We start from the raw sequence: 26206 nt of genomic DNA, 5'->3' as shown, positions 1-26206 counted from the left end.
AATAAATTATGCGAAACCTGTTATGCGTAATCAGTTTCGGACATTAAAAAATACGCCAAATGGCACCCGATTTTCCCATTAACGTCGATATAACGTCGGTTTTTATAATAAAAACCCAAAAAATATTACAAAAGAAACGGATAATACAAAATTCCGAATTTCCGATCTATTGTCAAGAAGACATTAATATCTAAGGCGTACGAGTATTATAAAGTAAATATGATTATATCATGGACAGGGATATTTGGAAATAATTCCGATCCGCATTAGCGATGCCTTCAAATAGCGAACCTACTGTGTTAAAAATAAAGTTGTGTTAAATACTTGTGATGTATACTTACTCGTATATATAATTAAATAATACTGTAAATCTGTTAAAAAAAATATACCTCGTTGAGTTCCTTGCCAGATTCTTGTCCACAGAGGTTTTTCCGAACCGGTGGTTGTTTTTTTTTGACATTCATATTCATAAGTGTTATATTCTAAATTGAATAAAGATATTTTGACTTAAGAGAAACTTTGGACTCAGACGAAATACCGGTGATGGTACCGCGCGACGTATTTTTAACCGACTTCAAAAAAAGGAAATTTCAATTCGGCTGTATTTTTTTTATTTTTTATGTTTGTTACCTCAGAACTCCGTCATTTTTAAGCGATTTGAATTTTTTTTGTGGTTCGAATCTATACGATCGTATAGGATAACCTTCAATTCTCTGATGTGATGATCTGATCTGATGTTTGGATCCTGAGGAAATCAAAGGAACTCTTCAAATTTTGTAGAGATACTTATGGTAATTTGGATGTATTTAGTAGTAACTCGTGCATTTGCTCATGAAAATCATCATTTGGTGAAGTGGAACTGATGATGAAGACCACAGTTGACCACCGGAAGCTACTACTCAATAACAAATATTTCACGGGTTTAATTAAAATTAATTATTAAGCAGTGTATGCTCGTTTCAATGCATATTGGTAAAACGGAACGGGTGGTGATGCACCCGGTCTCCTCAATAATGAACGTCTCTGTATCAGAAAAAAACCATTTTTCGTTAAGGTGACGAGCAGTTGATATTAAACTATTGTATCTTAGATAAAAGCGTAAATTTTTTTTGTACCTGCATGAAGTCGGTGCCTCAGCACGAGCCAGCAAGAGTGATTGAAGCCCAATACGAGTGTATATAGCATGTAGGTGAAGTAGACGACTATCGGTCCACTCCTGCTGGCTCGTGCCGAGGCGCCGATTTCATACTAATAGAAAATTATTTTCATGGTATTTTTGTAGTCGGTTCAATTTTTTGTTATAATTTTTTTTTTCTGAATAATCAGTTGCCGGCAAACTTTAATATTACGTTAAAGATTAGTCATAAAAAACACCTGAACTGATAACCTCCTCTTTTTTAAAGTTGGTTAAACATTGTGAATTTGCGCTTAAAATCCTGATGACGAAAGTCAACCACTTACTCTTACCTACTACCTTATCAACCTAATCAACGCTGTTTTCTATTTCCCTTTGATAATTATGGTGCTGAGATACTTAGATGTGTAATTTGATGGCTGCAATCAAGGTTATTTCAACTTACCTACACCGCGTAGCTTCCTGCAAAGGCGTTAATATACAGTTTGCAAATGTATCTTATCATACCATTCATAACACCTCGCAGTGAGTAAGCGAAGTGTTACGCATGATCACCGGAACTCAGAAAATATGAATCACAGCAATTAGGAATTCAGGAAACATATCGTGTTTCTTCCAAAAAAATATTTATTAACTAAATACATGTGCCACAAAAATGTTATTACAAAAAATTTGAGCCGACTACAAAAAACCATGAAAGTAATTTTCTACTAGTCTGAAGTCGGTCAGCACGAGCCAGCAGGAGGGGACCTATTAGTCGTCTAGGTAAACGCCTAGTACCTACATAGGTACTAGGTATATATTAGGCTTCAACCATTCCTGCTGGCTCGTGCTGAGACACCGACTTCACGGTAGAAATTATTTTCATGGTTTTTTGTAGTCGGTTCAATTTTTTGTTATAATTTTTTTTTTCACGGGTTTTAGTGTAAATCGTCTACGATACCTACAATAGTTTAATGTCAACTGCTCGAAACCTTTTATGAAAGATTGCTTTTTCCGATGCAGAGACGTTTACCTATTATTGAGGAGTCCTGGTGCTTCACCTCACCACCCCACCCGTTCCATTTCACCATATGCATTACGACGAGCATAACTTGCTTAGCAACTCTGTTAAAGTAATTGGATTTCAACCCGTGAATTACTTGTTATTGAGTAGCAGCTGTTGGTCAATTGTGGTCTTCATCATCAATTCCACTTCACCAAATTATGGTTTTCAAGAACAAATGCACGAGTTACTACTTAGTACATTCAAATTATCATAGGTGTCCTTACAATATTTGAAGAGTTCGCTCGATTTCCCTAGGATCAATCATCAGATCCCGATTTGGTGCTTTGGGATCTAGTTGAAAGCATTCTATACGAACGAAAAAAAAATCGGTTCTTAACTGACGGAGTTCTGAAGTACCAAACAAATTTAAAAAAAATACAACCGAATTGATAACCTCCTCCTTTTTTTGAAGTCGGTTAAAAATGGGTTTCTATTTGTGTGCTGTGTTATTTTGGTCTCAATTAAAAGAACACCACGCCAACTTAATGTCGTCGTCTACTTTTAACTCCTAACTCGTATTATATCCTCCTTTCCAAGTTTATTAATTAATCACAAGTGGTAGATAAAGAAAACCCGCCGTATATTTTTTATGCCTTGACTGCGGTTCTGATTGTTTGTAGATAATTGCGGAAACTTTCTTGACGTAACTAAGTTATCTGTTGTAACACAGCTACAAATGACAATCCAACACTTACATTGGTAAATGATTGTGGCGACTAACGCGATCTTTTGAAATATGTTTATTTACGTTATATACATTTCTTTATTTGGTTTTATAAAACCAACCATGTTTATCCCGTCACGCGTCCTAGAGACTACTTTAGTCTCTAACTTTTTTTGTGCGCGAAATGTCCTTAGGTAGTCTCTAGGACATTTACCCGCACAAAAAAAGTTAGGGACGACTACTTTAGCCCCTTAGTTTAGTTAGGAACTAATGTAGTATCTAGGACGCGTGACTGGTTATTTTCAACCGACTTCAAAAAAGGAGGATGTTCTCAATTCGTCTGGCTTTTTTGTGTGTTTGTTACGCAATAACTCCGCCAATTTGTAAGCCGCATTCAAATTTCTTAAGGAAATATTCATATATGTAGTTTTCGCGACCCTTACTTTGCCGATAAGTTCAGTTTTGAGTCTCGATCTGGTGCAGCCTGTGCTTTATATATCTTCTTAGTCCTGCCCTACGTTTCATTTTCTGAACATATTACTGAGATATTTTCACACACAAAAATCTTTACAACACTCATTTTTTTTATTCTTGACTCCTTGCAAGCCACCACTTCCTGGCTTTCTATCTATTGTCAAGCGTTCATGAAACGTGTTTAATACGCGACAAATCATAGGTTGTAGACATTACAGTCTTTAAGCGATATCTCTTTAGCTATGCATTGGTTTTTCTACATGTTCATGCAAGATACGTTTGCGCTATTGATGTTGTTTGCTCGACATTTTGGCAACGACAAATAAAAGAAGAAAAAACTGTCGTTGTATTATAGACTAGTTCTTTGTGAATAAAAAATAGTGTACAAAATGTGCATATCTCCATTTTTTGCGTAAAAATAACCATTTTTGTATGCCCATGTTTTGGCGTGTTCAACCTTTACTTTCGAGGTGGTCCCAATGTCACCAAGTCAATATCTGATGTAGGGATCTCAGAGAAATCGAGGGCAACCCTCAAATTTTAAAAGCACACCTATAGCGATTTTGGCATTTTTAACACCAAGTCAGGTACCTATTTACATTCAGAAACTCCCATTTGGTGAACTGGACCTCATGAATGACGATATAGGTACCGATACTCTGTTATAAAATAATATAACTATACAGTGTTAGAGCTTAAATGAAATCGTTGTGTGGTGCACTTTGGGTTTAAATCACTAAAATCCATGACAAAAAAAATTAAGTAAAAATGGAACCGACTACAAAACCTTGAAAATATTTTTCTTCTACATAGTTTGAAGTCAGTGCCTCAGCACCTGCCAGCAGGAGTGATTGAAGCCCAGTATAATATATATAGAGATTGTATAGTATGTAGGTGAGGTAGACGACTATAGTCCCACTCCTGCTGGCTCGTGCTAGGCACCGACTTCAGACTGGTAGAAAATTATTTTCAAGGTTTTTGTAGTCGGTTCCATTTTTAAAGCTTTTCTTTTGCTTGCCCAAAATAAACATTTATTTGTTTGTTTGTTTATTTGTGTGGGTAAAATCTTAGAAACAAAATTTGACCCACTTCCAGGGGTCCCATTGACTTGTGGTATACTTATGTAAATTTGATGACAATACAATAATCTGGTAGTGACATCTTGGTGGACCTGCCAGGATCGTCTCCGCAGGAGGGAACTCCTCAATAGCTAATAGTACGGACTTGAAATTTGGTAAGGATATGCAGTTTAGATGACAATGCAAGTACAGTCAACAAAAAGTACAGTCAGCAAAAAAATCTTGTATAAAAATTAAATTATAAACGGAAACTTATTTGTTATTTTTTTATATCCAGCAGTTAGTTTATTAACTTTTATGAACTTTACAGAACATTCAGCGGCACCAGCGCCAAGGGTGCCAGCAGCGTTGGTGATGACACTCCGAGCGAGGGCGTCGACGGTGCAGGCGCCATGAACAGGGACAACGTCTCCACCAAAATATCTGCCGGCATGGACCGCTGGCAGAACACACTGGAAGACATGATACACTTGCGGACTTCCAACAATCAATCCTTTAAGGACACTTCTTGGGTAAGTTATTACGTCAAAAAAACAGGCTGCATTGTTGGCCCGTATAGCTAAGGTAGTCGCATGTCAGTAGCGAGTTTTTTATTACCCTATGTAACAAGAAAATAGATAGGTATATTTCGAAATAAAACACGTCATTTCAGATCATCTCTTCAAATTTTTTGTTTTTGACAATCACCGAGAAGAGTAGGTAGGTACCAACCCAACTAGCAAAATCTGCACTTGTAGCATTCTCAAGACTACTTTTATTTACACTTATAAGATACTTGTAGCATGCTATAAGTCTGGATTTGGTCGCAGATATAGGAGCGTTTATTCTTATAACCATCTTAAAATGTACTTGCAGAAGTAAGTAGATTATAAGTAGTACATAGGTACGTATACAGAAAGAATTTCAGTCTGAGGATTTTTTCTCAGAGAGCTATAAACGGTTTTCATGTTTAGGTAAAAATACCTAACTTCTCGTAAGAAAAGTTGTTGGATTATTTTATATCTATAATCTGTCTGTATTACCTATTTTCGTCATGTGCCAAGTTTCATAGACGGAAGAATTATTCGGGTAGCAAAAGCCTCGTTGGTCGGACTATTTCATGAAATGAGACGCATTTTAAGTAGTGAGGTAAACATGCGAATGCTCGACACGATGTGTCGATGTCTTAATGTCCAATAGCTGACACCCAGCTGTCACCTCTATTGCTAATAATATAAAGTTAAAGACGGTAACTATTGGGACAGCCACGAGCACTCGTACGTTTACCTTACTGGCTTTCTACTTAAATACCTACAAGGATGATTCGCATATTCGCACAATCACTCGTCATGTAACAAAGATAGGCCCATTAAAAGCGTACATAAATACCTACCTACTTCACCATACGAGTACCTACCTAGGCGTTTTACTTTTTTAAACAGGAACTACCACTGGTGCGATCGAATGACGTTTTACGTTTAAAAAAATCAATCCGCATGCTCTTGATAGACTAAAATAGTTTATCCATTCAAACCGAGCCTGTTTCTATTTTACAATGGATGCGCACGCACTTCCCGAGCGGACGGAAGCGCGTGCATCGGTCACCATTCAAATCATGTCCTAGCGTTTTCTGAACTGACGCAACCGGCGATAGCGTTCACACTATTTTAAATCTTCGATCACGCGGCTTAGGGCTGCATTCTTATAGCAGTGAAAGTTGCATTACAAAGAAAGTTATTGCGTGCTGGGTACAGCTATACATACCACTACATGTACGCCGATAGTATCATTAAACTCCATTGATGTATATATACCGTTGCGGCGCGTGACCCGCACACAATGCTCAATTTGTCGACTAGTGATGTGAATATAATAAAAACAAACGTTAACTCGGTCTGGACACGACATGTCAAATCTCAATTTCATACGCTTGTCGCGGTAGATAGGCTAGCGAAGATATAATTATGTGACTGTATTGCACGTGAGCTCGACCTCACGAAACCGAAGAAAACGGAGTTTTATGTTTGGTTGCCTGTAATACTTGTTGGAAACTTTGCCATTGGTCCATTCATGGAAGGGCTACTACGAATCTCGAAACTCGAAGTTCGTATCGTACCGTACCTCTCGCTCTCGTATTAAATAGTAGCCTAGGTATAAGTGTCAGAGACCTGCACAACACGAACTTCGAGTTTCGAGTTTCGTAGTAGCCCTGCTGTAAGTAATATAATTATTTCTTTTTTACCTATACTTAGGGTTGCCAGGTTTCCAAAACGTAATAGCCGGACAGACGAGCCAGTTTACCCGTACTTTTGGGCAAAAAGGCCGCACGCCCCAATTATTAAGGACTCGCTTATGTCCGCGGCTGCGAACGCGTCAAAAAAAATTTTTTTTCTTTGTCCTCTAAATGGTAGCCTATAAACTTCCCATAGTTATAATAAAATAATAAACTCTATACCAAATTTCATCTTAATCGGTTCAGCAGTTTAAGCGTGAAGAAGTAACAGCAGGGAGATCGGCAGACAGACAGATAGACTGAGTTACTTTTGCATTTATAATATTAAGAAGGGGTTTTGTGTCTTGGTATATAGATGACAAAAAATTTGAATGTTATGTCTATTGTTATTATCATTTTTATTTTTATGAACTTATAAGTCACTGGTCCGTTGTAAAAAGCCTAACAAAAGCCGGACAGGCCAGACACCGTTTAATTTGGCCGGACAAGCACTGAAAAAGCCTAACTATGGCCGGCTTTAGGTATCCGGACGCCTGGCAACCCTTCCTATACTTTGGTATTCCTAGAGCCATTTGAAAAACATGGCAATATTGTGTTCCATTTTTAGGGTTCCGGAGCCAAAATCGCAAAAACGGAACCCTTATAGTTTCGCCATGTCTGTCTGACGACTTTGCTCAGGGACTCAATGCTAGAAAGCTGTAATTTTGCATGAATATATACATATGTAAACTATGCCGACAAAATGGTACAATAAAAAACTAAAAAAAAAATTTTAGGGTAAGTGGGGGTGATTTTTTTTTCTCATCCAATCCTATAGTGTGGGGTATCGTTGGATAGGTCTTTTAAAACTATTAGGGGTTTGCTAAGACGATCATCCGATTCAGCCATTTGTTTGCGAAATATTCAACTTTAAAGTGCAAATTTTCATTTAAATCGAATGTCGTCGTCCCCCCCCTCTAAAATCTAAACCGGTGGATGGAAAATTTTGAAAAAATCAGAATGGTAGTAAGTATATTAAACTTTCAAGGAAAACTATAACAGCTAAGTTTGCTTGAGAATTATTAGTAGTTTTACTCGTAAATAGCAGCCTAAGGTATAAAATATACCTAATTTTTTTAATAGCAGCCTATGGTATAAAATATACCTAATTTTGGAAGATTCCGTATAAAATACGAAATCCTTAGAAAAATATTACTTATTTTTTTCGTAATGGCTACAGAACTCTATTTTGGGCGTGTCCGACACGCTCGTTAGCCGGTTTTTTTACTCGCAACTCTTTTTACTATCGAGTACCTAGACGACTGAGCTTTGCTCGGCCTCTTTTGGGCACATACTTCATCTATCCGGTAAAAATTGTGGCATATTTCAAGATAATTCAGCTATTCGTCAATAGATGGCAGATAGTTACAGAACACAATATACAACAACAGTAGTTTCATTCACATTGTTAGAACCGTTTTTACGGATTCGTTATGAGTTGTATTTGTATAACGTGCACTACAATTTATTATTACCCATTTATTAGTTATATTACCTATTAAGGTAGATCTGTACACATTCCCAATCGGCTGACAAGTTTGTTAGGTCACACTAATCGAATCAATATAAATACTCCATTTATTCAATCTATGAACAAAGCAAACATAAGAGCAAACCACGCATCGGTTATATTGAATCCTACAAACGGAACACCGAGACGATTAAAATACGACTGGGTAATTACATGGCGCTGTTCGCAGTTCGCAGTGTAGAAGTGTAGATCAACCGGATAGCATTGCCAAACGACTGGACTTGATGGCCAGCTGTCGCACAGGGGAGAGGCGATTACCAAACGCTTCTAACTTCTAAGTATTTTGTCGGTGATCAGCTGGGGCCCGATGTGCCCTGACGATTTACAATGCAATTTTGAAATAATTTTTGACTTCCTATTTGTATAGGTCTGTAATGAAATGGATAGGTTATATATTATATGTTATTATTTTTATTTATTTTAACGAAGGTGTATTTCGGTCGAGTAGGTATATTAATATATCATAGGTAAATTAATATATAATAGGTATCTTTTTTTTGACGTCGTGAAATGCCGCATACGGCCGCGCCATGGACGCGACGCATACCTAGGTTGTGTAGGGTAGATAAGATAAAGTAGGTCTGTAACTAGTTACTGGTAGTAGTCGGATTTTTTATAATCTAAGATATTTACAAATGTTTCCAATGATAAGGTCATTATTTAAAATATGAAATGGCAACTGGCTGATAGTTCTCATAAGTAAAGAACGATATCAGTAGGTACTTGCTTCAAAAGTAACTATTCTTATCTTTAGTGACCCTGGGCGATGTAGCAAGTGTTTTTATTTCGTGAGGTCGACGACACTTTCTCGTATCCGCTACGTGCACGTCGGCGTGAGTACTATACCCACTACTCGTAGAGGCCGGCCGCGGCCCGCGCCCGCCTCCGGCCGTTTCTTGCGACGCACACGCCGCGACTTGCACAACGACGTCCTTTGCCCATTGCAAACCCACATTTAAGTATAAAATATTCCTACTGACTCACAAAACTTGTTTTATCGTCCCTCCATCCATCAACCTACGCGAAAGATTCCTAATTCATCAAAACGTAACTTTGAACCGACTACAAATTTGATTAGTTACCTAATGAGGGCTATCGTTTTTTGTCTCACTAGATGGCGCACTGTTGCGTGAGGTTTTTAAGTATGGCTTTCAAAGTCTGTTATTACGGGCGTGAAAACAAAGTTTAGATTAAAATCATATTTAATACGCCTTAAAACCGTACCATAAAAATATCGAGGTGCCACAGTGTTCCATAGTCCCCGTTTTGTTCGGAAAAAAGGGAGGACAAAGGTTTCCGAAAGACAAAACTGTCTCAAAACACAGACATTCATTGCCCCGGAACGCATATTTGCCATAATTAATTTCAAATATTACAAAATATTCACAAAATTATTCTAATTATAAATAAACCCGCGTAGCTCACCCAAAAACCATGAGATTTGACATTTCGGAGACCTCACGCTACACTAGCGCCTCTAGCGGTGAATTCATACGCGATAGCCCTCATTGTGTTGATGTGATGATGAAAAATATAGATTAGTTTTAAGACACCTTGCATATATAATTTACAATAATCTCAACAAAGCAAGCTCCTCTGTTCTGTTCTGTATACCTATCTTAAGTAATGAATCAATGAGGAACTGTCTGAAGGACATTTCCAAAAATAAGTTGCTTAAACTAGCAAGCTACCTTGTATAAAGTAGTTTCTGTTTATGAATAACTGGATCAATTACCATTTGAAAATTACCGAGTAGATGTACATATGTAGGTACCTATATGTAACCTTCTAATTGAAGCAGAAATCTTCCACTCACTGATCGTACTTTGTTTATCACTTTATCAAAATACAGATATTTTTGTCCTTAGGTACACAACTTGTTTATAGAAATGGAATTTATTTCAGGGTCGTGATGTCTTTCCTCACTTACTCACTCATATTATTCAGTAGATGGTACTGAAATTAACAAGAGGGGTCTCGTTTATCGTACTCGTCTAAGATGAAGCATGTGTTGTACAACATCTGCTGCGGTCGTTTATTTCATGTTGCAAAGAACTGGGAACATTGCTCCTCATGCATGACGTAAAAACAATACAATCATACCTATCGTAATCATGATAAAGACATGTTGACTCTGTTCAAAACAAAATGAGAATATGGGCCAATGTAAAGATCACTACATAATATACCGAATTAATAAAGCGTAGGTGTCGAATTTTAAATAGGTACGAATGCGACCTTACTTAGTGACGGAACCTTCGCGCGTTTTCTGTCTTACGATGTAGCTACGTACCTACCGTACCTACTATCAAAAAATCACATATTCATTATATTGTGTAGCCGAGAACCGAGGATAATATTAAAAATGGAGGTTCTATAGATCACCGGTAATTGAATCATCATGGTCCCACTTAATTAAAATTAAAACTTAACTTTTGTTTTTTTTTTCTAACAAACTTAATCGAAAATTCAATGTTTGCCATCCTGGATCCCAACTGACATCGCCTGTCACACTACAAAAATCAAACATTTTGCTTTACATTGCTTCTTCGAATAAACTTTTAGTGTAATAAAAATAAAAATAAGCGAATTATTTTTCAAAGTCGCTGCACTAAGTACTGTTGTTTAGTTTGACGAGTACGATCTAGTTTTAATTATTTGCCCGTATTACAGGCCACACCCGGTATCAAATTCAAAATCTCTGACGGTCTGTTTGCAAGGTAGTGGAACGTTAACTGTACCTAACATAATCTTCTGTTCGGCTAGAACTGTTAGTCGAACAGCAGATAGGTACCTAAATGCACAAGCCTAAATAAGTACCTGAAAAATACATATAGTGTTTATTCTTTAATTTTTTCCCATATTAAGAGCGAAAAACCAGTCTAGCTGACGCACCGAATTAATTATTCACCGCGTTTAATTAATGTTGTTAACAACTATTCAGTAACGCTCACACGCACACACGTAAACGAGAATATGTGCATAAACATGTTAGTAAGAAAGATAGGAAGGCCACAGGAAACTGACCTTACTATTGCGTAACGGAAGCCGTTCGCAAAATATGATATCGGTGCTTCCCCCGTAGTTAAAATTTTGATAGTACCTGCCCGTAACCTCATCAATTCATCATAACATAAAACTAACCTAGTTGAAAGGAATAGAAAATTATGTACCTTTTACTACCTTACATAATATGCTCATGGCAGCGTAGATAACAACATTACAAACTTTCCAATCCAAACATACAATTTACCCGACTTGTATGTTTGTAACATACTAGCAACAACACAACAAACAAATTGTCTGTCTACACTTATTCAACAGTTCCGCCACTGACTACCTGACAGCAGACTAACGATATTTGCAGGGAGGTTTTTGCTAAAAGCAATGCCAGTACCTACTCGTGTGCACCTGATCAACCATGCAGGCACAATACAAGTAATATAGGCGTGCAATGGTGCGGGCAAAAGATAGTCCAAATACTTAGAAGGAGTAGGTATTAGGTAGACGCATTTCCGTTACAATTCCGCTTTTTAAATTCCGTATGTTAATGATCAACCTGTGAAGAGAAAAAATATTCAAGGTTATAATATAACCCACTAACCTACCTATAGCCTACAATATTATTATTAATTACATTACCTTCGTACATACTCGTAAGTAGGTAGATATGTGCCAGTAGCGTGGCGTCGAAACAGCTTGGTTGTCATCTGGTTGTCATAATTTCTTACAAGACGGGTAACGACAAGAACTCGTATTGCAAAACTTGTCTACTTAGACACTTACTTCGAGGACTTGGAAGATATACTTATTTATACTTACGCTTCTCTCACCCTTCGGGTTTCTAAAAATGTTCGCGCTACTGGTATGTACCAGATAAATATGTAGAAATGCAAAATGGTCGACGGTCGTGCACAGCAGTTTGGGCACAACTAATGTAATATTTAATATCTATGGGTTAAATAGGAAAGCAGTGTATTTTTTCGTACTATTTATTTGTGATTTTTATTGTTTCCTTTACTATACCGACCTAGTAGATATCTGATCCCTATTATTCTTACTAATATTATTAATACGAAAGTAAGACGGTTGTCCCTCTGTTTGTCTGTCTGTCTATCTGATTGTCACCTCTTCACACTTTAACCACTTATCCGATTTAAATGAAATCTGGTATGAAGATAGTTATAGACCCTAGGAAGAACAAAGGATAAGTAGTTTATATCTCGGAAAATTGCATAATTCCTTCGGGTTAGCGATTAACGAATTGTTGGCAGACAAAGTCGCGGTAAAAAGCTATATATTGATAATTAATGTATTGAATTGTTTGATAATCTTATTTAAAAATGTTTCAAACTTCCATATAGAATATTAATGACATTTAATGAAATATAATATTCTTGACTTTGTTTAACCAAGTTTAACATAATAAGCTAAGTGTAATAAGTTTCGGTCCAACATGCTTTGCCATTAAATTTAAATATTAAGTAAATTCTAACACTATTCTTGGATATTATTTCAGGCTCTGAGCGGCTTTGATGAGCTTCGCCTGTACGTGAAACAAGGCAGTGATTTCAGCAAAGAACTAGCTGCGATATTACAAGAAAGGTAGGTATTATTTTTCTGTTAAATTCAAGCCGGTTAATTATAAAATAAAACTTGTGTAGAACATTGGATCAACATGTAAAATTTAAATTGTGAATGTCTCGTACTGGTCCTTACTTATTTCACACCTGTTTCCGAAAATTGAGATCCACCTGTGAAATACTTTCAACCCATGACGTGAAAAGAGGTGTGTTATAAGTTTAATCGCTATGTACGTGTGTTTGTTTGTGGGATTATAGCTCCCAAACAGATACACCAATTTTGTTTTTATCGAAAGCTAGTTTAATCGTTTTTCAAGTTTAAATGGGTTATGAACCCCACTTCGAAGTAGGTATACAGTAGGTGCATATACGTCAAAATTGCCAACGAAACGAAACGGTTTTTAGAACAAAAAATTATATCGCACTCCCTGGCGGAATCGCGTTTTCGCCCTGGTCTAGGCTTACGCCAGATTGCAATGTACACAAAATTATTACACACTTGTCGTAAACTGATTCGCAGAGCGCGAGAATTCGAATAAAATGTCACCAAGTTTGGTCACCTCTCAAATTTTACTACCCTAGACCCGAGCCAATTTAGCCTATTGCACCCTTTTGGAAATATATATACACTTATTTTCATTTTCGCCAGTAGGTACGAGTACCTACAGTACACCATTGAAGGTGGGTTCCTTTTGGCTAGCACAGAATTTGTGATGTGATGATAGAAATGCCAATCTGTTCACCAAGATAGAAGTAATTTGGCAAACAATCGTAGATAACAAGTTTGATTAAATAAATGAAAGTTCAGTATCCTTATAATAAGATGAGTAAAAAAATGTCTGGTACCTACCCCTGAAACGTCTAATTATTAATGGCAGTTTTAAGAATTTCGCTGAATTAAAAACCAAAGAACCTAGGTACTTATTTAAAGCCTTCATGTCATGTCATGTCTTGAGCTGAGCGCATTGCTAAGGCGCATTGTGAAGGATTTTGAATTTTAGAGCATTGCGTTCGCATCGTTATCATGTCACGATTCATTCACAATCATGCGGGGAAATGAATAACATGGGTGTCAAGTAATGCCACTGTATTTTAGGAAGAAATTCGAAACGTTTTACTAACGGTAATAATTTAGAAACAATCGCTTATTTTTCAAATTCAAATTTCTCGAGAATAATACCTATAATTATTTTATCCGAGTGTCAAAATGTGGAAGGACGACCCCTTAGACAATTTCACATTATGATGATGTAAATGTGAATTTATATACTAGTCCAGATAGTTGGACAAATATTTTTCAATTACTTCTTATGACAAAATTTAAAGTATGTAGGTATGTAGGTAGGTTATTGTTGTTGGCTGTTGAAATATTCACTTGGCCTTAGGCAGTAATTAAATTAAAAAAATAAGTATTTTACACTCCCAAGACATTAAACGATATGTTTTACTCTCGCTTCCTGCATGAGGCTAAAAATTGAAGAAATCCCTAAGATGGCTGGATTGTAATCTTATCAACATTCCTCGAGGAAAGTAAACGCTGCGCTCCGCAGAAACACAGCTATGAAACAATACTTTATTGTTTAGTCAGAGATTTAAATCTCTGTGTTTGGTTTTAATTGCCGGAGGAATTCGAAAAAGTTATCAATAGACGTTTAACGGCGTTATAGTTCATGTATCTAATCAAACTATTGAACTGCATACTATATATATTACACTTTAATACCCAAGTATTTTTTCTTGAATTTAGTGGTTTTTTCACAAAAGCCGGTTTAATATAGGTATTTTAATACAAGCTTTTTTTGCTGTCTGTACTTTTTGTTGACTGTACTTGCATTGTCACCCAAACTACATTTGTATACCAAATTACAAGTCGATGCTATCAACCGTTGAAGAGTTCCGTCCTGTGGAGAAAATCCTGGCTGGATTACCAGGATGTCATTACCAGATTATTATATTGTCACGCGATTTACACAAGTGTTCCAAATTTCAAGTCAATCTGACTACTGGAAGTTGGTCAAATTTAACTTGAAAGATTTGATTACAGACAGACAGACGAGACAGGTAAAACTAAATAAAAGATTGTTAAAAATAAAAATCCTTCTTTCATGTCTGAAAATATCGAATTTAGGCCACAAACAACTTACAAAAAAAACAAATAATATTTTTCTAAGGATTTCGTATTGTGTACTGAATCTTCCAAGTTTAGGTATATTTTATACCTTAGGCTGCTATTTACTCTTAAGCTACTAATAATTCGCAAGCAATCTTAGCCGCTATAATTTTCCTTGTAAATTTTATAAATTCGTATTTATTACCATTCTGATTTTTTTTTTAAATTTTCCACCCAACAGTTTAGATTTTAGAGGGGGGTGAGGGGGGGTCTCGAGTTCAATGAGAATTTTCACTAAAGTTAATATTTCGCAAACAGATCACTGAATAGAAAAATTGTCTTAGCAACCCCCCAATGTTTTTAAAAGACCTATCCAACGATACCCCACAATATAAGGTTAATCGAGAAAAAAAACACCCCCATTTTACGTCTAAGGGGTAACCTTAAAAAAATCCTTTTTTTTATTGTACCACTTTATCAGCGTGACTGATATGTATATCGATGTCAAATTGACAGCTTTCTAGTACAAAAGGTCTCTGAGCTTACCCGCGTACAGACAGACGGACAGACATGGTGAAAGTATAAGGGTTCCTAGTTGACTACGGAACCCTAAAAAGACAAAAATATATCAAAACAACAAAATTATGGAAAAAGTTTTAAATATAATGTACCTATTTGATCATCATAATCATCATCTCAACCGAAGGACGTCCACTGTTGGAAATAGGCCTCCCCCATCATAGACCTCCAATTGCTTCGGTTGGAAGCGGCCTGCATCCACCGTGAACCGACTTTAACTGTAACTAGGTCCGTTCCGTGCATCTCGTTGGTGGACGTCCTACGCTACCGCTACCGATCCCTTAATTAAAACAATACAAACAAAATATCTATTGAGTTTTCTGTTAATAATCCGGTTAATTATGGGCTTGAAATCAGACATTATTAAAGTTTTACATTAGCTTTTTACGAGATTTTAAATTTGCAAAATCATTATTATATTATATCGTACGAAATCTTGTTCATTACTTCTGATTCTAGATGTGTTTGTCATGAACCAACAGAATAGCTTCTTTTCCCGTCCTATATTCGCAAAGCACAGTTCTAGTAGAAACAGTTGAGCGAAACGAGGATAGGTAAATAAAGCGTTTTAATTGATTAATTTTATGAGAAAACACTCTTCTTCTTCTTCTTTTCACTTCTTCGAAACTAGTTTTCTCAATGTATGTAAATGTTCTTTTTTTATTTTCGTCCGAAAAGAAATTAAGCCAAATTTGCCGCCTACTCAGCCTACTGGTAAATCCGCCACTGGTCTCAGGATATTTTCAAACATGAGTGTTGTTTTTTAACTACTCGTACCTACATTGCTAATTAAAGGGTTAAAACAAATTTGTAAAAAAGACTAGAATTAAACAGTTGCAGCAGCAGTAAGAGACATGTTATGTATGCTACCATACCTAGTAGGTAATTCTTTTGTTGTTGAGCAAACAAAACGTTTGTCAACAATAATAAAAACCTAAATATAAATGTACTGTTCGAAAATTAAGGACGCAGCAATGGCCACAACATCTGAAAATAGAACGTCGCGAGGTGCCGCCAACTGCCAAGTGGGCCACGAGACGCGACAGGCAACGGTCATAAATATAACACCCATTCTAATATAGGTACCTATTGAGCGGAAAAAAATCTGGCCCTCAAATGTATGCAGTAATAGGTAATTTTGAATGTATTTAGAGTGGGCTAAATTTTGTGCCGCTGAGTATACTAATCTACTTATTTGTATTTTACCATTTGCTGTAGAAACGTTATCGGTTTACATAATGCACAGTAATATTTACGACCATAAACAAATTGAAACACCTGTAGTTACATTAACTTTTTAGCAAACGTAAAATTCTTAAGTGTCCGTTCTGTTTTTACAGGGTAGAGGCAGAAAATTACTACTCAAAATGCTTGGCCAAACTTGGGACAAAGCTAAGCAAAGCATGCAAAGAGAGCATCGGCTCCTGCGCAGAGGCGTGGAAACATGTTGCGTTGGAAATGGAGAAGCGAGCTGATATTCACAGGTTAATTAAATACTAAAACCGGCCAAGAGCGTGTCGGACACGCCCAAAATAGGGTTCCATAGCCATTACGCAAAATTAAGTAATATTTTTCTAAGGATTTCGTATTTTATACGGAATCTTCCAAGTTTAGGTATATTTTATACCTTAGGCTGCTATTTACTCATAAAGTACTAATAATTCTCAAGCAAACTTAGCCGTTATAGTTTTCCTTGAAAGTTTGATATACTTACTACCATTATGATTTTTTTCAAATTTTTCCACCAACCGGTTTAGATTTTAGAGGGGGGGGACGCTCGATTTTAATGAAAATTTGCACTTTAAAGTTGAATAATTCGCAAACAAATCACTGAATCGAAAAATCGTGTTAGCAACCCCCTAATGGTTTTCGATACCCCACACTATAGGGTTGGATGAGAAAAAAAAACACCCACACTTTACGTCTATGGGAGGTACCCTAAAAAAAAATTTAAAAAAATGTTTGATTGTACCATTTTGTCGGCATAGTTTACTTATATATCCGTGCAAAATTACAGCTTTCTAGCATTGATAGTCCCTGAGCAAAGCCGCGGACGGACAGACAGACAGACATGGCGAAACTATAAGGGTTCCGTTTTTGCCATTTTGGCTCTGGAACCCTAAAAACATTTTGTTTATCGATGACAAAAAACGTGACTGGATGAGTTATGACGTAATGCCACGAAATAATTAACTTCGACTGTTTAAATAGCTATTGTCAACCGCAAGTTACTTTACGAACAGACACTATGAGTTTAAGTACCTACCTAATATTTTTATGCAGTAGGTACCTAATCACCAACAAATTATTATTGCAGAACATATTCTCACGCCCTGACGGAAGAACTAGTGAAACCGATGAAGAATGTAATCGACAATCAATTGAAACTTAGAAAGAAGGTAAATGGAACACGGAACGTCATAAATAGGTTTATAGCTCTCATGCAGAGCTCTCTGGCGTAATCGAATACCTAACCCAATAATTTTATTTATGGTTTCAGATCGAGGGAAACGTGGATAAGACGTCGCGGTCTCTCACCGAGTGGCGGACGAATGAATCTAAGTCTAAAAAGAATTCACACGCAGCAGCGAGGGAAAATGAGAAACTGCAAGATGCTACACTAGACATTAGGTGTGCCTGTTTTGCAATGCATTCGACGATACGACATCATACATTTTATTACGAAAGTCGATTGAATTTGATGTTTTATCGTCTAATTGAAGGATCCTTCGCTTATTAATTATTTAAGTATAACTAGCAATGCAAACAGCTCCAGCGAATTGAATAAAAAATGCAATGCGAACGTATTGAAGAGCTCTAGATGCTACATAAACTTCATTTGTTACGAGTAGGTAGGTATAGATAGTGCCACGAGAGTCGAAGTGAATGATTACACACACAGCTACAACATATCGTGTTATAACAGCAGGATTTTGACATTTACTCTCATTCATTCTCCTTTTTGTGCAATCAGTTCTCTTTTAGCTGGGTGTGTTCCATTCGCTTCAATTACAAAACACAGATACTATCTGTACACTATTTATAAACGAGAGCAATGATAACCATCAATATCGCACGTCCTTAACAAAAAAATAAAATTGCTGAATAATATGTAAGCAACATAGGTGTAGGTGAATACCATCCGTGAACTTATCAATGCGAAAACGTGTGCGTGGTTAGTTACTTAGTAGGTAATATTGTATTTGTATAATAATGCGATTTTAATTTGGATCACCATTACAACATTTACCAAATAAGCCAATTTGAACGGTACGAGCAGCTCACGTTTTGTCCACAGCCGAATGCCGCGCAGTTCGAGCGTAGGGCATATCCCGCACGCGCACTCCATCCTGAGCGCCGCGCGCGCAGACCGCGTGCCCGGCGCCGCGAGCGAGAGAGACGCAGCCAAACTCCTAGTCAAGAAGAGGAAGACGGAAGATGCCGTCAAAAAGACTGAAGTCGAATATTATAATGTTTGCGTACATGCCGAGAGGGCCAGGTAATAAACTAAGCTATATATGACTTGACCAAGTTACTTACATTCGGATGTGTACACGTTATTTAAACAAACCTACTAACTGAACAGAATACCTACCTGTGTAGCGGATATGAAAAAATATATATTTAAGAAAGCCAAGCAAAGTAAGCAAAGTATTGTAGCCAGTGCCAATCATTATAGATAAATTACTTTACAGATTTTGATAGATAGTACCTGCGCGACAGAGCTTTGCTCGGGCTGACTGAAACTCGGTAACAATCGTCGATAAGACAAAGTTAGATCGATTTTTAATCCCCGAAAACCCCTACACATACCAAATTTCATCGAAATTTTTGAAGCCGTTTTCGAAGTCCCCAAAATATATTTATATTTATATATATACAAGAATTGCTCGTTTATTTGATAGATATTTAACTATATGGGTAAATGCATCTATAAAACGAAGGAATTTTATGTAAAAATATAAATAATAGTATAATGACGCACATATTTTTATTACTCTGTACAACAGGTGATAGACATTATATATAATGCCCGGGCAATTTAATTATTTGAAGTTATTATTAAATTGCCATCTCATACCACCGATTTATCACTTGATCCACATAATATAGAATAGGTACATAGGTATATTTTCTAAGTTTGTCCTACGCAGGCTGGAATGGGAGTCGAGCGTCATAAAAGGCTCTGGCATGCTGGAATCTCTGGAGGAAGAGAGGCTGGCGCAGCTAAAGACCGCAGCTGACTGCTACCTCAGACTTACTGCTGCTGTACCTCCCCAGTTGGCCGAGGTAAGCAAGAATTTATTTCAACTTACTTACTAAGAAAGTGGACCAACTTCAAAGCGCTAAAATTAGGTGGCAAAGGCCGACAAAAAAATTTCGACCCCAGTTTTTAAGAGGTGTGCTGCTGAGAGGTGGGCTCGAAACTGTCAGCTAAAAGTTATCAATAGGCTAGCCCTCTACCCCAATCAAAAGCTAGGGCTGGCGCCTACCTGCAACCTGGTAGCGACATCCACATAAAATTTCAGCCGAAAAAATATTTTATTACGTTACATTTTGTGGTCAGGCATCATATTCGATTTCAAAAATAAAACTAGCACCAGCTTTTTAAAGTTAATACATTTTATATTCAAATATATTTTTGTAATATGCTTCTAGGCAAGTTTCAAATAAAAAACATACCTATATATTTGAGAAAGGGAACGGAATATTCTAACCAATTAAGTCCTTAACGTCTAGATATCAAACAAGCTAGTCCACCCCATAAGCAACGCAGACGCGAACGTGGACATGCGCGTGGTGCGGCGCGTGCGCACGTCGCCCGCCGGCGCCACCGAGCAGCTTCTGCCCGACTTCTACTGCGAGCACACCACGCTCGCCATGAATAAGGAGCGCCGGAAACAGGTACCACGCCCCATCAAACCGCACTATAGGTAGAATAGAGCCACAAGAGTTGAAGTGGATGATTACACACACACCTACTTGAAGAACGGATTGCATAAAAGGAGAATTAATGAAATAAATCAGTGAATGACAAAATCCCGCTGTACTACCTATACGGTCGATTCACAAGAGCTGCAGAGCTACTACGAAACTCGAAACAAGAAGTTCGTGTCGTGCGGTCCCTCTGACATTTATACTATTTAATACGAGAGCGAGAGAGACGGTACGATACGAACTTCGAGTTTCGAGTTTCGTAGTAGCCCTGCTGGCACGAATGGATTGAATGAAAGTAATGTCACTTAGACATTTTTGTGGGCAAATGACAGATGCCTGACATTTTCACATTTGTGTGAAGTGTATTCAAATAGGAAACACACAGATACTTTCATTCACTCATTCAATCCATTCGTGCCAGCTCTTGGGAATCGACCTGTACAAAGATAAAAAAAATCAACCTACCTAATTGACTTAAAAAAGATGAGGAATTGACAACCTCGTCTTTTTAAGTCGATTCAAAAGACTAATGAAATTTAAAAAGCAATGTTGTTGTTTGCAACTAAATCTTGCTTCAACTATTCAGCAAAATGTTGTCACTACTTACAACACCAAAAAACATGCTTTATGATATAAAAGTCAAATCTTACTGCGTTTCCACCAGAGATGTGCGAGGATGCGTTGTGAGGAATGTGTTTTCAATAAACCAGTAGAAACGTTTCATTTACCTATTCTCGCTTAGGTAGCACATCTCTCGTCGAAACAGCTCAGCGGAGCGAGGATAGGTAGGTAATGAAGCGAATACCTAATTAAATCAAAATTGAACTGTACAATGTAGTCAATGTAAAGCTAGGCTATTCACATTCGCTCGAATACGTGGTCAATATTGAAAATGCTTGTGCAAAGAAAAGGTCAAGTTAACAGAAGAAGTACTTGAACTTCTCAACCTCATCAATGTTCACGATGATATTTTTAGAATATATATGTATATTAATCAATGTACTTTTCAGGCACTGCTCAAGATCCTGCAACTGGTGAAACAAGACATTGACCGGGAACGCAAATCTAAGCAGGGCTTAGAAAAACTCTCGATGGCGATGAAACAAACTCCCACGTTCGGCAACGACGACTCGCAGCAAAATGTCGCCGACAAACTTTATCACGTAATGAGCTAACTTTAACGATCTATTTTTACCCACGAGGGAAAGGAGAAGATGTATGTAATGTATATGTATGCGTTTAGGGTGAGAGGTTGTTTGTTTGTGCGGAAAAGAATATTCCCATTTAATGGGATTAATTTAATCTCCATAACAATTTGACCGATGCCGTTTTCTGTCGAGTTTGTAGTTTATCCTCGGCGATGGTTCTTAGATACGTGCTATCCGATAGAGGGCGCCGCAGTAATTCGATGCAAATTTCCGTTCGTAAAATTAGCATCGAATGATCCCATTTATCTTCAGAACCATTTGACTGTTTGTTCTCCTCTCTGTGTATTTGTATTTTTATTTTTATGTGCAATAAAGAGTTTACATACATACATATACATACTGTTGGATGCGGAATTCTGTAATGGATTTGATATTTATCTGCGATGGTTCTTATCTAATACGAGTACTTAGATTTTATGCCATAAATTTTAGTTTTTAAATTTTTTTAAAAAGCGAAAAAATATTTAAATACATCAACGTAGGTTAAAAAAGTTGTTCATAATTGAAAGTAAGCTAAACATTTTTACAAAAAATAATAATTCAAGATTTTCTTGAACTTTTTTCTAGGTACCTACCTAATTCTAGTTTTGCTTTGGTTTCAGATGAAATCTATGTTGACGTATTTGGAAGCCGTACGATACAAAATAACGTCAACATTAAACGAGCTGGATAGTCGAGCGCCCGTCCAACACCCGCTCGCCACACACATCAAGGTTATACGAGACAAACAAGGCCTACAACAGAGTGTATTGAAAGTTAGTAAAAGTGTTTTATTTTAAATTAATTAAGTGTTATGTATATGATACTTATTGTAATTATTTTTTATCAGGTGCCCCCATGGCTACAAGAAGATTATCAAAATGAAGTTAACAAAAATCTACAACCGAACTATACAGCGCTGACAAAAAGCATAAATGGCGGCGAAGAGAGGGAAAGGCGGGACTCTATAATGAGCAGAGCTTCGAGTAAGCTGCGAATAGAGCATCTCTCGTTCAGGAGGAACACGGAGAGTAAGAGCGCGCCGGTGACGCCGGTGTGCGTGGAGCTGCCGCCGCCCGCGCCGGCGCCGCCGACGCCCGACGTGCCACCGCCTGAGAGCCCCCTCGACTGGAGCGAGCGGGGCGCCGGGGATGGCTTGTCCAACCAACACGATAGCGACTTCGGTAAATTACACAAGACTGAGACAGAACACCTTTACCTTGATCATTGTCTACAGATCAGTTCTATAAGAGTTTTATTCATAAATTTGATATCCTGCCCTGACTTGTTCCCAAGCTCGACCCACAGCCACATATTCTTATAATACATACCTACTTCTATTTAATTAATAATATACAAGCTTCTATTTAGTTTCAATAGTCCTGTCCCAATGTTTGTGAGCCTGTGTATTAATCAAATCATGCATGGTGAATGTAATGTAACACACATCAGAGAGGTCTGAGTTAGGTTGTACCAACTTGAATAAAAAAAAATTGTAGGTATCAAAATGTAAATTGTATAATAATGCAACTGGGAGTAAAAAAAAAAGAAGATATTTCACGATTTTTTAAATTATTTGTCAACAGATGAATTTTCGTCACAAAGCGACTGTTCTTCAGACCTTACAGAGATGCTAAAAAATGATCATTGTGACGGGGCCACACAAACTAAGTCCATCGGAAAATGTCGCGCGCTGTACACGTACGAAGCGAGGCTAAACGACGAATTGACTCTATCGCCAGGTAATCTTCGAACCTTGATTTACATACTTTCAGTGATTCTATTTTATCCTTAGATAATATTTTATCTATAAGTATATAGTCCTCAGCAAACTTATCGTGCTGCTAGCAGCTTCCGTTTGTACCTACTACTTCTATGCTGATGGCGTATGTCGGCAGAACACTCAATACCTATACCCTATACATAAGCTTTTGTACATATCTACGTCAATTCATTGGCTAAAATAAAGACTCAACATAAACTACGCATTTGCAATATTTTGTACCTACTTTAGTACTTTACGCAGAGCGAGATAGTTGTGCGAACGACATTGCTGTTATTTTGGGCTATCCTTGTGTTCTAATATATCTCGGGGATACCTACAAACGGGATTTCCATTGAGTTGTTGGTCATGCACACAGTGTTTTCCATTGAGTTGTTGGTCATGCACACAGTGTTTTTCCCTGTCGCAGGTGACATAATCACCATCGAGGAGAAGCAAGACGATGACTGGTGGTCGGGCCATCTCAACGGCAGCTATGGCATCTTCCCTGCCTCATACGTTGAAGAAATTACTACCTGTATATAAACACGCGCCGCGACTCATCCATTAAAATAACCATATAACCGCTGATTTCATATTTACCGTAATTTTTGACAGTTGGCACAGGTTCATTCATTTCCTTAATGAAATGTTTAGAAAAGAGCATTTCATAAAATTGTAGTATACAATATTATGATACCTAGTATATTACGACGAACGACCTAGTAGGTACACGGATCCAAAACGCCTGGAAGAGCTATTGGTCTATCCTCCTGAGCCTTCGCGTACTTTATAAAGGACTCATAACACTAAGAATAAACTTTATAAAGTAGGTAGGTACAACTTGTTAATTGAATAAAAAAATCTAAGAATTTAGAAATAATATCCCAAATAACAAAGCAGGTCAACCACGTTACGTCTTAAGCACTATAGTCTGCTAAAAAAAGTCAGCAGGACTCAGGAGGCTATGAAAAAACACAATGAAGGGCAATCTTCCGCTAGCCTTAAAGCGGAGCCTCGTCGACGTCGTCATGTGTGCTGCCTGTCCTTACGGTGCTCAAACATGGTCACTTACTGAATTACAGAAGACCAAATTGAAGGTTTGCCAGAGAGCAATAGAGCGCAGTTGTTAGGAGTGAAACGGGTAGACCGGATACGAAACACTGTATTGCGCTCCAAAACACGCATTGCTGATATGGGGGCAAAGACTGCCGGAGGTTGAAATGGAACTGGGCAGGCCACGTCAGCCGCATGGAACCCAATAGGTGGGCTAAAATAGCCACAGACTGGATACTACAAAACGGACTTCGGCGGCGTGGCAAGCCCAGGCGTCCATGGCGGGATGACCTGGACGCCTTTCTTTGCAGCTGGTCAGGCCTTTGCCCAGCAGTGGGACACCTCTACTGGCTTATAAATAATTGAGGCTTATAAAAGATTGTAAATTTGTTTAAACAATGTCAAGTTCAAATAAAATACCTAAAGTTAAAATAAAATAAAAACTGGATCACAACGTTAATACTGGATAACAACACTGTCAATGAAATCAACGGGATAGGTACTGTTTAGACATTGGCGGTTAAAAAGTTATGGCACCTGAGATCTACCTGATATATATATTTATTGAAATCTGCACATTACAGGATACTTGTTATTGTATAGGTAACACTGTAAGAGTTGATTTGTAAATGAATATTTAGGTAGGTATATATTATTCCTAAATCGAAGCTTTACGGATAAACGTGAACTATGAATTAACTATTTTTAACCGACTTCAAAAAAAGGAGAATAATTATCATGCATGTGTATGGTAGGTACATACTTACATAAAGTAACTCGTATAGTCGACCAAGAAATTCCTTTACATTTAATACTATTTTCACTTGCAAGTCAACAATCGGTTTTATTGTTTTTTTTTCTGATGGAAAACTGTCGTGAAAGTTGGTAAAGCACTTACTTGGTCAACTATAAGAAGGCACGAGTCCAATATATATATTTTTTTATTAAATGGGAAGATTTGATGAATTGATGATCGTCGATTGAAGTCTGTTAATGATAAGTTGATAACATATTACGATTATTCGAAATGAAGTTCATATGAAATAAAAATTATGCGTATACAATATGTTATTACATACAATAATTTAATTGTACATTTAGCTGAACTAAAATTAAACCAAAGTATTGTTTAATATTAATAAAATTGTTTAAGGTTATGATTCGTTTTATTACATGACTACGGCAAAGTCAAAACTCAACTTCGTTGAAAATACTTTTTACGACTTTCCCAGCTTAGCTCTTAAATTTTATCCAAAAATGTGTGAATTTATACATCGTATTATGCTTTGTTCTAAGTAGACGATAATTTTAAATCAATTAACATTTTCAAAACGATGCGCGCTGTGAGCGGTGACCTTGTCTGCTTATATGCTTTTAAAAGAGCACGTAGATGTTTCCGCCTTAATAAATAAATTCTCACGAGTGCGCAGTAGGAAAATAAAGCAGAAGGAAATCTGAAACTTAAAAAAACTCCCATTACGACGACAAATTATTTATTAAAATAATGTTCATAGATTACAGTAATGGCAAGAAAGGACGACAGTCCTTCTATCTATAAGAGTACTAACTCCACGTCGGCTTATTTATATAACATTCCTCAATCATACATATCACATCGCTCCAGAGTTTTAAAATCACAATAAAATAGTGAATAAATTGTAGAGGTACAGGTAAAATATCTGAAGACGCTTTTTATTGATCAAATATATTTGATCAAAAATATCTGAACACGCTTATTTTTAATCAAATTTTTGCTCACAAGGTTATGAACTCGACTGTAGGTACCTACATGCAGCGGACCGAAATATA

General features: G+C 37.1%; 1 protein-coding gene across 2 annotated transcripts in view; it reads left to right on the top strand.

The window, feature by feature from the left end:
- Positions 1-25554, top strand: part of Nost (Nostrin) — a 58159-nt gene extending 32605 nt beyond the window's left edge. For both annotated transcript variants that reach the window (XM_074095418.1, XM_074095410.1), the window contains exons 2-14: positions 4711-4912; positions 12702-12787; positions 16795-16938; positions 17772-17853; positions 17955-18085; positions 18753-18953; positions 19609-19744; positions 20195-20359; positions 21403-21555; positions 22203-22355; positions 22430-22763; positions 23166-23321; positions 23772-25554. In XM_074095418.1, the coding sequence (XP_073951519.1) occupies positions 4793-4912; positions 12702-12787; positions 16795-16938; positions 17772-17853; positions 17955-18085; positions 18753-18953; positions 19609-19744; positions 20195-20359; positions 21403-21555; positions 22203-22355; positions 22430-22763; positions 23166-23321; positions 23772-23887 (1977 nt within the window). In that variant the 5' untranslated portion in view covers positions 4711-4792 and the 3' untranslated portion in view covers positions 23888-25554. The remainder of the gene's footprint in view (positions 1-4710; positions 4913-12701; positions 12788-16794; positions 16939-17771; positions 17854-17954; positions 18086-18752; positions 18954-19608; positions 19745-20194; positions 20360-21402; positions 21556-22202; positions 22356-22429; positions 22764-23165; positions 23322-23771) is intronic.
- The last annotated feature ends 652 nt before the right edge of the window (positions 25555-26206 follow it).

Source organism: Choristoneura fumiferana, chromosome Z (genome assembly GCF_025370935.1).
Source record: "Choristoneura fumiferana chromosome Z, NRCan_CFum_1, whole genome shotgun sequence".
Taxonomy (NCBI): Eukaryota; Metazoa; Arthropoda; class Insecta; order Lepidoptera; family Tortricidae; genus Choristoneura; species Choristoneura fumiferana.
The sequence above is the reverse complement of the archived record's forward strand: the minus strand, read 5'-3'. Positions and strand labels throughout refer to the sequence as shown.